This window comes from Bubalus kerabau, chromosome 5 (assembly GCF_029407905.1).
Source record: "Bubalus kerabau isolate K-KA32 ecotype Philippines breed swamp buffalo chromosome 5, PCC_UOA_SB_1v2, whole genome shotgun sequence".
Taxonomy (NCBI): Eukaryota; Metazoa; Chordata; class Mammalia; order Artiodactyla; family Bovidae; genus Bubalus; species Bubalus kerabau.
This window is the reverse complement of record NC_073628.1, coordinates 78,011,409-78,026,912: the sequence shown is the minus strand read 5'-3', so window position 1 is coordinate 78,026,912 and position 15,504 is coordinate 78,011,409. Positions and strand designations below refer to the sequence as shown.

Genomic DNA, 15,504 nt, shown 5'->3' with positions numbered 1-15,504 from the left:
AAGTGATTTTTTTTTTTTTAATTTGAGTAGATATTTCTCCAAAGATATATAAATAGCCAACGGGTATATGAAAAGATGCTTGACATCACTAATCATTAGCATTAGGAAAATGCCATCAGGAAAATTCGTGTCAAAACCACAATGAGGAATCACTTCATGTGTTATAATGTGTTTATCAAAAACCAATACCAGGACTTCCCTGGTGGTCCAATGGGAATGCCACTGTCTGCCAATGCAGGGAACACAAGTTCTATCCCTGGTTTGGGAAGATTCCACATGCCACGGGTCAGGGAAGCCCATGTGCCATAACTGCTGAAGCTCCCATGCTCTAGAGCTCACATTCCACAGCAAGAGAAGCCGCCACAATGAGAAGCCTGTGCACCGCACTAGTGAGAAGCCCCCGCTCACCACAGCTGCAGACAGTGGCACAGCAACAAAGGCTCAGAGCAGCACAATAATAAATAAGAAATAAATGTTTTAAAATTTATTCTTAAAAAAAAGAAAATAACAAGTAATGACAAGGATGTGAAGAAACTGGAACCCTTGTGCACTGTTAGAGGGACTGTAAAATGGTGCAGAGAACAGTGTAGACATGCCTCAAAAAGTTAAAAATAGAACCACCACATGACCCAGCAATCTCACATTTAGGTATTTATTCAAAAGAACTGGAATCAGTATCTCAAAGAGATATTTGCAGCATTACTCACAATCAGATCAGATCAGTCGCCCAGTAGTGTCCGACTCTTTGCGACCCCATGAATCGCAGCACGCCAGGCCTCCCTGTCCATCACCAACTCCCGGAGTTCACCCAGACTCATGTCCATCGAGTCAGTGATGCCATCTAGCCATCTCATCCTCTGTCGTCCCCTTCTCCTCTTGCCCCCAATCCCTCCCAGCATCAGAGTCTTTTCCAATGAGTCAACTCTTCGCATGTGGTGGCCAAAGTACTGGAGTTTCAGCTTTAGCATCATTCCTTCCAAAGAAATCCCAGGGCTGATCTCCTTCAGAATGGACTGGTTGGATCTCCTTGCAGTCCAAGGGACTCTCAAGAGTCTTCTCCAATACCACACTTCAAAAGCATCAATTCTTCGGCGCTCAGCCTTCTTCACAGTCCAACTCTCACATCCATACATGACCACAGGAAAAACTGTAGCCTTGACTAGACGAACCTTTGTTGGCAAAGTAATGTCTCTGCTTTTGAATATGCTATCTAGGTTGGTCATAACTTTCCTTCCAAGGAGTAAGCGTCTTTTAATTTCATGGCTGCAGTCACCATCTGCAGTGATTTTGGAGCCCAGAAAAATAAAGTCTGACACCGTTTCCACTGTTTCCCCTCTATTTCCCATGAAGTGATGGGACCAGATGCCATGATCTTCGTTTTCTGAATGTTGAGCTTTAAGCCAACTTTTTCACTCTCCTCTTTCACTTTCATCAAGAGGCTTTTGAGTTCCTCTTCACTTTCTGCCATAAGGGTGGTGTCAACTGCTTATCTGAGGTTATTAATATGTCTCCCAGCAATCTTGATTCCAGCTTGTGCTTCTTCCAGTCCAGCGTTTCTCATGATGTACTCTGCATATAAGTTAAATAAACAGGGTGACAATATACAGCCTTGACGTACTCCTTTTCCTATTTGGAACCAGTCTGTTGTTCCATGTCCAGTTCTAACTGTTGCTTCCTGACCTGCATACAGTTTCTCAAGAGGCAGATCAGGTGGTCTGGTATTCCCATCTCTTTCAGAATTTTCCAGTTTATTGTGATGCACACAGTCAAAGGCTTTGGCATAGTCAATAAAGCAGAAATAGATGTTTTTCTGGAATTCTCTTGCTTTTTCCATGATCCAGCAGATGTTGGCAATTTGATCTCTGGTTCCTCTGCCTTTTCTAAAACCAGCTTGAACATCAGGAAGTTCAAGGTTCACATATTGCTGAAGCCTGGCTTGGAGAATTTTGAGCATTACTTTACTAGCATGTGAGATGAGTGCAATTGTGAGGTAGTTTGAGCATTCTTTGGCACTGCCTTCCTTTGGGATTGGAATGAAAACTGAGCTGACTGTGGCTCAGACCATGAACTCCTTATTGCCAAATTCAGACTTAAATTGAAGAAAGTAGGGAAAGCCACTAGACCATTCAGGTATGACCTAAATCAAATCCCTTATGATTATACAGTGGAAGTGAGAAATAGATTTAAGGGCCTAGATCTGATAGATAGAGTGCCTGATGAATTATGGATGGAGGTTCGTGACATTGTACAGGAGACAGGGATCAAGACCATCCCCTTGGAAAAGAAATGCAAAGAAGCAAAATGGCTGTCTGGGGAGGCCTTACAAATAGCTGTGAAAAGAGGAGAAGTGAAAAGCAAAGGAGAAAAGGAAAGATATAAACATCTGAATGCAGAGTTCCAAAGAATAGCAAGAAGAGATAAGAAAGCCTTCTTCAGCGATCAATGCAAAGAAATAGAGGAAAACAACAGAATGGGAAAGACTAGAGATCTCTTCAAGAAAATCAGAGATACCAAAGGAACATTTCATGCAAAGATGGGCTCGATAAAGGACAGAAATGGTATGGAACTAACAGAAGCAGAAGATATTAAGAAGAGATGGCAAGAATACACAGAACTATACAAAAAAGATCTTCACGATCCAGATAATCACGATGGTGTGATCACTGACCTAGAGCCAGACATCCTGGAATGTGAAGTCAAGTGGGCCTTAGAAAGCATCACTATGAACAAAGCTAGTGGAGGTGATGGAATTCCAGTTGAGCTATTTCAAATCCTGAAAGATGATGCTGTGAAAGTGCTGCACTCAATATGCCAGCAAATTTGGAAAATTACTCACAATAGCCAAGATATGAAAACAACCCAAATGTCCATCATTATCTAAGTGTATAAAGAAAATGTGCAATACACATTCAATGGAGTATTTTCAACCATAAAAAGGAAGGGAATTCTGTTATATGCTACAACACGGATGCACTTAGAGGACACTGTTCTAAATTAGTCACAGAATGAATAATACTGCATGAGTTCAGCTGGGCCAAGATGGCTGAGTAGAAAGACCCTAAGCTCTACACGTCTTAAGAACACACCAAGATTACAATGATCTGCACGACAACCATCGGTGAAAAAGATCAGAAACCCACCAGAAAATCTACAACTAAAGGCATAAAAAAGGAAATGCAACAAGACAGGTATGGTCTGTGGACTCGAAACCTAGTTAAGTCCCATACTCCCAGATGGGTGACCCACAAATGAGAATCATTGCCAAAGTTCTCCCACAGGAGTTAGAGGTCTGTGTCACATATCATGCTTCCCAGCCCCAGGTCTCATACCAAGAAGACAAGCCCCCAGAGAATTTGGCTTTGAAGGCCAGCAGGGCATAATTTCGGGAGCCCCACAGGACTGGGGGAAGTAGAGAATTCACCATTAAAGGGCTCAGATAAAATTTCACACACTTCAGGACCCAGGACAAAAGCAGTTATTTGATAGAAGCCTGGACTAGACTTACTTGCTGACCTTGGAGAGTCTCCCAGAGAGGCAGGGCGTGGCTGCAGCTCACACGAGGGATGGCTTTTACCTCATGAATGCTTGTGTTGGCAGGTGCCATTATAAGATCCTCCCTCTAACTCATTAGTACCAAGGCTTGCCCCCACTCCCAACAGCCTGTAGGCACCAGTGCTGGAAGGCCTCTAAGTAACTAACTGGCAAGGAACACAGCCCCACCCAACAGCAGACAGACTGCTAAAAAGACCTCCTGAGCCCACAACAGCTATAAGCACACCTCAAGACATGGCCCTGTCCACCAGAGGACCCAGGACCCAGATCCACCCACCAGCTCCAAAATCTCATATCCTAACTCCCCTGACTTCCAGGAAGCCTGCTTTAGCCTCTGGAGCAGCCTCACCAACCAGGGGACAGACACTAGATGTAAGAAAACCATAATCCAATAGCCTATAGGTCCAGCCTGCCCACAGCAATCCAGACCCTGACCGGAGACCAGTTGGACCACCACCCTGCCCCTAGCAGGCCAAGTTCAGGACAGCCCGACCTCATATCCAACTCAGTCAGCAACCAGACCCTCAACGGGTGACCTGACACCACCTCTGGGATCCCTAGGCCCTGCAACCAGACTCCAGGGTCCAATGCTGTCTGCCAGCAGTCCAGCATCAACCCCAGGACCTGGCTTCACCCACCAGTGGGCAAGCAACAGCCCCACAATCTTCTGGATTATGACTGTGTCCAGCAATGAGCCAGTATAAGCTCTGGGGAACCTAGGGACTCCACAAACAGCCACTTCACGCCAGTGCCACTAACCTGCAGCCAGCAGCCTTTCCACGAGGCAGGGTCTAGCAAACTACTGGACTGGGAGCCAACCAACACTATGAGACTGCCCATACAGGCCACAACAACAGAAGGATCCATGCAGCCCTCACAGGAGGAACTCCTAGAGCACACAGCTTCGGAGATGAGGACTTCATTCCCTGGATGCACAGCAAGTCTTCAACAAAAGGCCACTTCTCCAAGACTGAAAAATGTAGCCAACCTACCAGATACAAAAAATAAATACATAAAACATAACTTAGGCAAAATGTGGTGACAGAGGAACGAGATAAAACTCTTGACAAAGGAAAAAGATAAAACCAGAAGAACTACTACCTGAATTAGAGGTAAGTAATCTACCCAAGAAGGTGTTCAGAATAGTGATCATAAAAATGATCAGAGAAATCAGAAAAGAACGGATGCACAGAGAGAAGCTAGAAGTTTTTAACAAAGAGTTATAAAACATAAAGAACAACCAAACAGCAATGAAAAACATGATAACAGAAATTAAAAATATAGTAAAGAGAATCAACAGTAAACTAAACGATAAGAGGAGCAGATTAGCGAGCTATAAGACAGAGTAGGGGAAATCACTGATGCTGAAGAGAAAAAGAGTAAAAAGGATGAAAAGAAATGAGGATAGTTCAAGGGACTTCTGGGACAACATCAAGCACACTAATACTCACATTATAGGGGTCCCAGAAGAGAAAAGGGGCAGAGAACTTATCTGAAAACAGCATAGCTGAAAACTTTGCTAGCCTTGGAAAAGAAACATATATCCAAGTCCACAAGGCACAGAGTTTCATAGGGGATTAACCCAAAGAGGAACACACAAAGACACATAGTAGTTAAAATGACAAAAATTAAAGAAAAAGAGTACTAAAAGCAACGAGGGGAAAGCAACAAACAACGTAAGAGGGAACTCCCATAAAGCTATCAGCTGACTTCTCAGCAGAAACCCTGCAGCCAGGACGGAGTGACAAAGTATATTGAAGGTAATGAAAAGGAAAAGCCCACAACCAAAAATACTCTACCCAACAAGGCTCTTGTTCAGATGTGATGGAGAGATTAAAAGCTTTACAGATGAGCAAAAGCTAAGAGTTTAGCACGTCCAAACCACTTTTACAACAAATGTTAAAGGAATTTCTCCAGGCAAGAAAAGAAAAGGCCACAACTAGAAACATGAAGATCACGAAACGAAAATGCTCATCAGTAGAGGCAAATATAAAGGTTGGAAATCATCCACACACAAAGCCAGCAGGAGGTTTAAACATGAAAGCAGTAAAGCCATCTATATTCACAATAAGGAGTTAATCTAGAAAATAACTAGATATATATACATACACATTATGATATCAAAAAAAGTAACTTTGAGAGAAGGAGTACAAAGGCAGAGTTTTAAAACTGCATTTACAATTAAGAGACCAGCAAATTATAACAATCATGGGGGGGTGTGTGTGTGTGTGTGTATAGCTAGATGAAAACCTCATGATAACCACAAACCAAAAAATGTTAATAGATATACACAAAATGTGTATATCTATTTTGTGTCATCAAATCACACACACACAAAAAAGAAAGTGGGGGAAAGAGCTATAAAAACAACCCAAAACAAGTGACAAAATGGCAGTAAGAACATACATATCAATAACTGTCTTAAATTTAAATGGACTAAATGTTCCAATCAAAAGAAATAGAATAGCTAAATGGAAACAAAAACAAGAACTGTTTACATGCTGTCTACAAGAGACTCACTTCAAATATAAAGACACTCACAGAACGAAAATGAAAGAATGAAAAAAGGCATTCCATGCAAATGGAAATTTAAAGAAAGCTAGGATAGCAATGCTTACACCAGACTGACTTTAAAATAGAGATTATTATAAGAGACAAAGAAGGGCACTACCTAATGATCAAGGGGTCTATCCAACATGAAGATGTAATCATTGTAAATATATAAGCACTCAACGTAGGAGAACCTAAATACTTTGAGCAAATATTAAATGACAGAAAGGGAAATCAACTGTAACACAGTAATAGTAGGGGATTTTAAAACCCCACTGACATTAATGGATAGATCATCTAGATAGAAAATCAATAAGGAAACATTGGCCTTAAATGACACAACAGACCAAAAGCAGGTCACATGTTAGGCTACAAAACAAGCCTCGGTAAATTTAAGAAAACTGAAATTCCAAGCATCTCTTTCGACCACATTATGAGACTGGAAATCAACTATGAGGGAAAAAAACTGCAACACAAACGTCCGGAGGCCAACAATATGCTACTAAACAATCAACAGGTCACTGAAGAAATCAAAAGGAAATAAAGCATCTCAGAAAACAATAAAAATCTCAAATAACAAACCTAACCTTACACCCAAAGCAACTAGAGAAAGAACAAAGCCCAGAGTTAGTAGAAAGAAAGAAGTCATAAAGAAAAGAGTAGGAAAAATGAGACACAAAGAAAATAACAGAAAAGATCCATGAAACTAAAATCTGGTTCTTTGAGAAGATAAAGCTGATAAACTTTTAGCTAGACTCATCGAGGAAAAAAAGGGAGAGAACACGAATCCATCAAATTATAAATGAAAAAGGAGACACCACATCGGCCACCACAGAAATACAAAGGAGCGTGAGAGACTACTAAAGGCAACTGCGTGCCAACAAAATGGAGGGCCTGGAAGAAACGAGCGAGTGTTTAGGAAGGTACAGCTTTCCAAGATGCAACCAGGAAGATATGGAAATACGAACAAATCAGTCACAAGTAATGCAACTGAAACTGTGATTTAAAAGAAATATAAATCGGTACAACCAGTATGGAGAACAGTATGAAGATTCTTAAAAAAAACTAAAAAGAATATCATATGCTCCCAATCACTGCAGATGGTGACTGCAGCCATGAAATTAAAAGATGCTTACTCCTTGGATTATGACCAACCTAGAGAGCATATTAAAAAGCAGAGACATCACTTTGTCAACAAAGGTCCATCTAGTCAAGGCTATGGTTTTTCCAGTAGTCATGTATGCATGTGAGAGTGGGACTATAAAGAAAGCTGAGCGCCGAAGAATTGATGCTTTTGAACTGTGGTGTTGGAGAAGACTCTTGAGAGTCCCTTGGACTGCAAGGAGATCCAACCAGTCCATTCAGAGGGAAATCAGTCCTGAGTGTTCATTGGAAGGACTGATATTGAAGCTGAAACTCCAATACTTTGGTCACCTGATGTGAAGGGCTCACTCACTTGAAAAGACCCAGATGCTGGGAAAGAATGAGGGTGGGAGGAGAAGGGGATGACGAAGGATGAGATGGTTGGATGGCATCACCAACTCAATTTTCATGAGTTTGGGTGGACTCCAGGAGTTGGTAATGGACAGGGAGGCTTGGCGTGCTGTGGTCCATGGGGTCGCAAAGAGTTGGACATGACTGAGTGACTAAACTGACTGACTGATGATCCAGTAATCCCACTCCTGGGCATATATCCACAGAAAACCATAATTTGAAAAGATACATGCACCTCACTTTTCACTGCAGCACTATTCACAATAGCTAGGATATGGAAGTGCATATATATATACACTATGTATAAAACTGATAACTAATGAGAATCTACTATATAGCTCAGGGAACTCTACTTAGTGCTCTGTGGTGACCTAAATGGGAAGGAAATCCGAAAAAGAGGGGATATATATGTATAGCTGATTTACCTTGCTGTATAGCAGAAACTATTAATAACACAACATTGTAAAGTAACTATACTTCAGTAAAGATTAATTACAGGAAAAAAACTAAAAATAGAGTTACCACATGATCCAGCAATCCCACTCTTGGGTATATAATCCAAAGAAGATGCAAACTTTAATTCGAAAAGATACATGTAGCCCAATTTTCACAGGAGCCAAGACATGGAAGAAAACCTAAACAGCAATCAACAAATGAATGGCTAGAGACGATGGAGTATATATGCACAGTGGAATATTACTCAGGCATAAAAGAAGAATAAAATAATGCCATTTGCAGCAGCAACATGGATGAACCTAGAGATTATCACACCAAGTGAAGAAGTCAGACAGAGAAAGACAAGTATCATATGGTATCATTAATATGTGGAACCTAAAAAAATGATATAAACAAACTTATTACAAAACAGAAACAGATTCACAGACACAGAAAACAAACTTACAGTTACCAAAGGAGAAAGCGGGAAGGGAGAGATAAATTAGGAGTCTGGGACTAACAGATACATACTACTATATACAAAACAGCTAAACAAGGACTTACTGTATAGCACAAGTAACAATAACCTATCATGTACAAGAATCTGGAAAATATATATGTGTATGTGTCATATATGTACATACATATATAACTGAATCACTTTGGTATACGCCTGAAGCTAACACAATATTATAAATCAACTGTATTTCAATTAAAAAAATAAAAAGTAGTTAAGATATGGGAGAGTTAAGGTCCAACATAATCTAATCAGAGTACCAAAATAAAATTCTAAAGAGACCAGAAGCAAGGCCGTGTTTAAAAAAAAAAATAGTTGATAAGTATTCTAGTTTTTAATAAAAAAAAATAGGAATTCAAAGACAGGAGATGCAAACAGGAAGAAAAGAAATCTATACTTAAATACACTGTAGTGAAAGCATAACACTTGAGAAAAAGAGAGAATCTTAAAAAAAGAGGGAGAGAAAAGACACCAACATACCGGCAGATGACTTCTGAACAGAAGCAATGGTGATAAGTAGACAATGGAAAAGCAACTCAGAATTGGAGACTGAGCAAGGCTATCTTTCAAGAAACGAGCAAAATATATTTTTACATTAAAAAAAAAGTTTATGACAATTATCACCAAAAGATATCTATAAACAAAAGGGAAAATGACCTCCAAAGGAAAACCTGAGATGGAAAAGAAATGGCAAAGGAACAGTCATTTTAAAATACGTGGCTGATTCTAAACAACCTAAGATTTAGAGGAGGAGGGGAGGGAGAGGAGGAGGAGAGTTAATAATAGCATTGAGGTCAGAAGGAAGATGATAGAAGGCAAAGATTTTTTTTCTCACAATGGATGGTCCTGCATACCCACTCTGGAAACCAATGGTATGGCTATACATACACAGATGTTCAGTTACAGCAGACAGCAATGTTGGCTACAATCATTTCAAAAGTCTTCTTAAAGAAAGTTTGGGACAACAAAGGTTTCTTTGAGCAAAGGTTCAGGAATCAGATGAGCATGGCATACCCTGTTCTTCCTCTAATTATTTCATATCATCATGAATGTCCTTTTAAAATCTCTGAGACAGAAACAAAACAAAAACCTGAAGAAGCAATAGCATGAGCACAGCAACAGTAGAAGACATCAGAGATTGGTTATGACCTTGGGCAGGTCACTTCACTCTCTGAGGGCTTTGTACTATGGTCCCTTCCCAGTGTTACTAATATATTCTGATGACAAAGGAAAAAATTCAAACGAGGAATATTATAGGACTGCTCTTCTATATATTACTGCCAGTCATTGTGCTGGCACTGGAGATACACAACTAAGGAGACAAAGTAAATTAGCAATTAGAAGGCAATGTGATAGGTCCCGTGACATGTGATGTACGCACATGGTACTGATAAAACCCAACAATAGTGGCAAAAGCATGCTTCTCTCCTGCCTTTTCACATAATTAACAGTTATTCCCATTAGGCAAACTACTGACATCCACCTTAGTAGTACCATTATGGTCACCATAGTGAATTTCAGATTTTTGAAAAGAATCATCATCAAGAGTTTCGTTATTAAAAGTTTCAAGATAAATTTATCCAAAGTCCATTTTACAAGATCCCAAGAAGGAATCAAGTTAATTTCCTTCGTACTGATCAAAATTTCACAACAGAAAGCTAGCTGGGACACTTTGGATCCATAGCAATCAGCAAAATTAGTTTTCCTAAAACATGAAAAAAAAATTGTTTCCTAAAACATATTTCAGGAAAATTGTTTAGAAAATTTGTGTAGAAAAATTGTTTCTTAAAACATGAAAAAAAAATTGTTTCATTTAAAAGCACAAAAGAGTAATGGCAATAAATTCTCTATATCCATGCTGCAATTATCCAAGTATAATCTAATAGAGGTAAAATAAGGAAATATCCAATCAAATATCCATTCTCTTTCTGGATTTATTTACAACCTAAAATCAAACACAGTTTGCATAAATTAATTCTACGATACTCAACATATGTTTTCTACTTCACTAGGAAGTATTCATTGCCTTTAAAGTTAATCATCAGTTGTTCTATTGTATTTAGCCATTTGAGGCCTATTAACAATGCACATACAAACCTTTCATCTAAGAAAATACTTCTGAAAAAACACACAGAATGTTCTCAAAGAAAAGCAATTCTTTCTCATTCTACTATACATGAGTAGTAAAGAGGAGAATATTTACTACTAATGTTAACAGTGCTGTAACATCAGTCTTCTGAATTGTTTTATATATAATATTGTTTACTTATATACCCTCAATATATATTAGTGAAGGGTAGATACTACATATTCCCAAAGATACCAAATCCATTCATGTATAATTAAAATGTTTATAACAAGTGCAAATGATAATAAAATTCAAAGGTTCTTTAATTATTTTGTTTAAATTATTTTTAGCAATCATAAAAGGTGTTTAGTTATGTCCTTAATATTCCAAAAGGCTTACCAGCATTTGATAGTCACACGAATGTAAATTTTTCACAATCTTTTTTTTTTAATGTCAATTTCACCGAAAACAGCTACAAACAAATGTTCATTTTGATTACCATACTGGTATTTGTATATTAGCTAACAAGTAGATTTGTTGCTTTATCTCACTGATGAGAAGCAAGCAAGAATGAGTAATGACATTTACTACCAACCAGAGAATAGACAGAGCCCCGAATGGTGATTCAATAGCCATCACTGGTGATCCTGCTGATTAAAAACCTCCAGCACCTATAAAACAATTCAGCCATATTTACACACAGCTTTCTACTGTACATTATTTCTTTGGGACTCTATTTACCTTCCTTCTTAAGTTCCTTGAGGGGAGAGGCCTTGTCTTAAATGTTAATACTACCTCCGCATCCCTTGTAGCTCAAAAACAAAACTGAGTGCATACTTGCTGATAAATTAACAGCTATAGTACAACAGATACTTTCCATGGCAATCAGGAGAAAGTCAGGATGTGGGTAAAGACAGCCTAAGAGTTATGCACAACGGAACCAACAACAAGGGACAAGATCATAAAAGCAACTTAGAAAAACCATGTCCAGAAACAGAGCAGATGAGTTTACATAGCATATTCATTTTCAGAAGCAAAATGTAGTACACTGCTATTGTTTAACTGAACTCCCCCCTTTTTCCGGCTTACCTGTGATGCTGCATTTTGTACTATTCCCTGATAGATATTTGTATAATGCTATCTCATGTCTGTATAAAGCAGACATCAGACTCTGGAAGAAGCTGTACTAGTCACAGTCCAAAAGAAAATAAGAACAATGTATTTTTCCACCTATCTTAGGTTAAAAACACAGTGTTTTGCTCATAAAAGCAAAGGTCATCATTTGCCTACTTTTCATTCATACTGAATGACACTGTTTTTTGAAGATTTTCTATTAGAAAAATCCTGTACCACCTTGGCTTTAAAACCAGCTTTAACCCAATTTTGGGTTTTTTCCTGTCCTCTTCTTCAATCTCCCAACCAAAATTATGTATCAATTATATTTTTAAAAACAGGCTTTTAAAAAACAGTTATGTTGTAAACTAAGTTATAATTTACGGTGTCAGCAGCCTTGCACTGTATCTTTACCATTTGAAATGCAGGACACTAAACAGCACATAAGCATACTCTGAAATTTCCTGGATCTTCGACAGTCTCTTACCAGAATTTCGTCTCCCTTCTATCAAGTTTCTGCGTTCCTCTACACTCCAAGATTAAATAAACTGTTTATATACCTCCCTCCAACACTCTGGCGGTGAGTTTGTATGTTTTCTCTCTTGCATCTTTTGTCTAAGAATGCCAAAGCCCTTCATTATTTTATTTTACCAACCCTATGAAGCCTCTCCAACCAAGAGCTGGAGAGTCATGGAGTTGACTTGACAGAGATTGGACAGCAGGCCAAAACTCAGTACCCCTCTAAGGGGTACTCAAAACCGGTCAGAAACATCAGCCAAGGCCCTCTTTACAGGTCATGAGGGCTTTAAACAAAACAAAACAAAAATTTATTTTTTTTAAACCCTTTGCCACAAAGGAACTCATGCATTCACACACAATTGTACTTTTCAGAACATGGAAATACAACTGATTTGGTTCTTTCGGTTTTCAGAAGTTTAAACACCGGGGACAACGGCAGCGAGATGAAAACTCCCGAGGGCAATTTGATCAAAGGCACAGAAAATCCTTCCTTCAAAGAAATGCACCTTGTGACACTCCGAGGAGGAGGAGAGGTATTTAAAGTAAAACCTGCCCTGAATTATTACCACTGACTTGAGGAAGAGAAGTAAAAAGCCATTGGCTTCACTGGGCTTTTATACATTTTGCCGTCACCCTGGGACCACAGAAGCGGGTGGTGAAATTCTTCCACTCATTTCTATGGAAGAGTATCATACAGCAGTATAAACTCACACCCCAACACACACACACACACACACACACACACACACACACACACACACCCGTCTCTACTCCCCTTCTCGTCCCTTCCATTCCCGACCGTTCCCCTTTGGTGCCCAAGACCCAACAGTGGACCTAATGTGATAAAAAGCAAAGTCATGGGCAATGCAGGGGGGTGGGGTGCAAAGGACCGAAAGAGCCAGAAAAGCAAGGGGAGAAGAGGCAGTCGGCCGGCTCGTCTGTGATCCTAAAGCAAACATTCGGGTGGGGAATACGGAATGCCGAGTGGAAATAAAGCCCGCCGAGATGCCCACTCTGCCATCTCCCTGTGCCTCTCTGCCCTCCATCACCCCCATCCTTCTCCCGGAGGATCACCTCCGCGGGGAGGGCGCCACCGACGGCGCCCCCAACCCTCACCCTTCAGAGGAAAGCAGCGAAATGGGGCTGGAAAGGAGGACAGGGGCTGAGCCGGGGGGCGAGGGTCACGCCGGGCTCCGGGTGGAGACCCTGCGGCGGGTGGCCGCCCTGAGGACCCCGGGCGGCCCACGCGGAAGGTGAAGCGGCGGTCGGGGGGCAGCGCCCGGCCCCACCGCTGCCGGGAAGGCTCCGGCTACTCACGTTCTCCGTGTCCCGCTCGTTCACCGTCGGCAATGGCGTCCGGGCCGACATTTTGTGCGGGCGGCGGGGTCGGGCCGGGGTCTCGCGGGCCGGGCCGGGCCCGGGCTTGCTGTGGGCCCCGGGGGCGAGAGGCAGGGGTTGCGGCCGCTACGCGCGAAGCCGGGGCCGGGCCGGGGAGAGCGGCTCCCGCAGGCCGCGGGCGGTGCAACAAGCGGCCGCGGCGGGGGAACGGGGGGGACAGAGGACGCGGAGGAAGAGGAGGGGGAGCCGCTTCCCGCGGCGGCGCCGCCGGGGGGACGCGGGCCGGGGCGAGGGAGGGCTCCGGGCGAGGGCGGTTGCCCGGCGCGGGCCGGGCGGCGAGGCCGGCGGGACGCGACGCCGAGGCTGGGAGGCGGGGCGGGAGCCGGAGAGGGGCGGTGAGGGGGGGGCGGGGTCCGGGCCCCGCTAGGCTCTCCGGACCATGGCCGAAGGCGAAGCGGCGCCGCAAATCACTGCCTGGCTCGTCCCGCCGAGCGCGGCCGGGAGCCGGGAGCCGCGGCCCTGACAGCACCGCCCGCGCCGCGCCCCCACGCCCCGCCTCAGGTGAGCGGCGCCGCCCGGCCGAGCCGCAGCCACGCGCCCGGGGCCCAGCGCGGCGGCGCCCCCGCGCCGCCGGCGCGCCAGCCCAGACTCAGAGTCCCGCGCGGTCTCCGCCGCCGCCGCCGCCGCCGCGCCTGAACCGGGAGGTGCGGCCCGAGCCGGCTGCGCGAGGAGCGGCGGGCGCGGCACGCTGCGCCCAGAGGCACTTGGCGGCCGCCGCCGGGTGGGCGGGCGCCAGCCGAGGGGGGCCTCTCCATTCATTCCCTCATTAGGGATGCGGGGCCGCCTCCTCCTCCTCCTTCCGCGCTCCATCGCCCGTCTGTCCCCGTGTTTATTTTTGTTTCTCGCCCCCACCCGCGGAGTACGGTAGTCTTTCAGAGCTTCTGGTGGATTTAATTTTTGATTAGTGTTTGGGTTTTGCCGGGGCGGAGGGGGTGGGGAGGTGAGAGGGCGCTGATGCAATTGAGTGGTCCTTTTTTGTCCGTTTCATTGCGGGGGGGGGGTGGGGGAGAATGGGCATGATCCTACGCTGGATCCTATCTGCTATCTCGGGACTTCTCCTATTCTTAAATTCATCGCCTCCTTCGCCGTTCCCCAGCTTTCTCGGTTTCTGTCCTCCCCCGAGCCCTCTCGGTCCCCCTCCCCCGGGAGCCGTTGGGTTCAGGGTCACCCTAATAGTTGGGAAAGAGGGCATAAAAGCCCCCCTAAAAGCGCCAGCAGCCTCGGAGGCGGTGCTGCGGACTCTGCGATGGGCTCCGGCCAGACGGCTCGCCGATGTGCCGGGACAGGATGGCCTCCTAGGGAACTCGGCCGGCGGAAGAGGTCGCCAGGCGCCCACCGCGGCACCCCCGGAGTGGCTGAGACCCGGGAGTCAGGACGTCTACTCTGGCTGATCGTCACTTCCTGGGACGCAAGGAAGTGTCACTTAGGCGAGCTTGTTTAGGGAGGGCGGAGAGCTGGCTCTGATTTGTCCTGTCCCACCTCCTCCAGGTGGTTTTATCACCCTGCCACCCACCTGCCACGTCTTACATCCTGCAGACCCACCTCTGTAACGCGTTACCCAGGGCCCATTAGCCCCTAAAAAGCAATGCTGCTTCTATCTAATTTGAAAGCTTACATTTTGCACACTCAGCCTCTAGGACAAAAACCTTACCATTTCCCTATTCCTCGTCTTTCCAGTATGTCTTTTTCACATTCTTTCATGACTGGAAGATAAAAGGAGCAGGAGATAGAAGGGGATAAATCCAGTTTTTTGAGCTACTTTCTCAAACCCAATGGGAATCTTAAGATGATGGGAAATCCCTCCTTTCTCCTGAAGTTCATCCATTTGCACCAGATGGTTTTTACCCTGACTCATTAA

The 15,504-nt window shown here is 43.6% G+C and overlaps 1 protein-coding gene across 2 annotated transcripts in view; it reads right to left on the bottom strand.

The window, feature by feature from the left end:
• The window catches only part of MARK1 (microtubule affinity regulating kinase 1), a 140,799-nt gene extending 127,037 nt beyond the window's left edge, over window positions 1-13,762 (bottom strand). For both annotated transcript variants that reach the window (XR_008714818.1, XM_055581927.1), the window contains exon 1: window positions 13,566-13,762. Coding sequence is in view for 1 of the 2 variants with exons in the window: in XM_055581927.1 (XP_055437902.1) it covers window positions 13,566-13,616 (51 nt within the window). In the remaining variant the exon portion in view is untranslated. The remainder of the gene's footprint in view (window positions 1-13,565) is intronic.
• Between the last annotated feature and the right edge of the window lie 1,742 nt (window positions 13,763-15,504).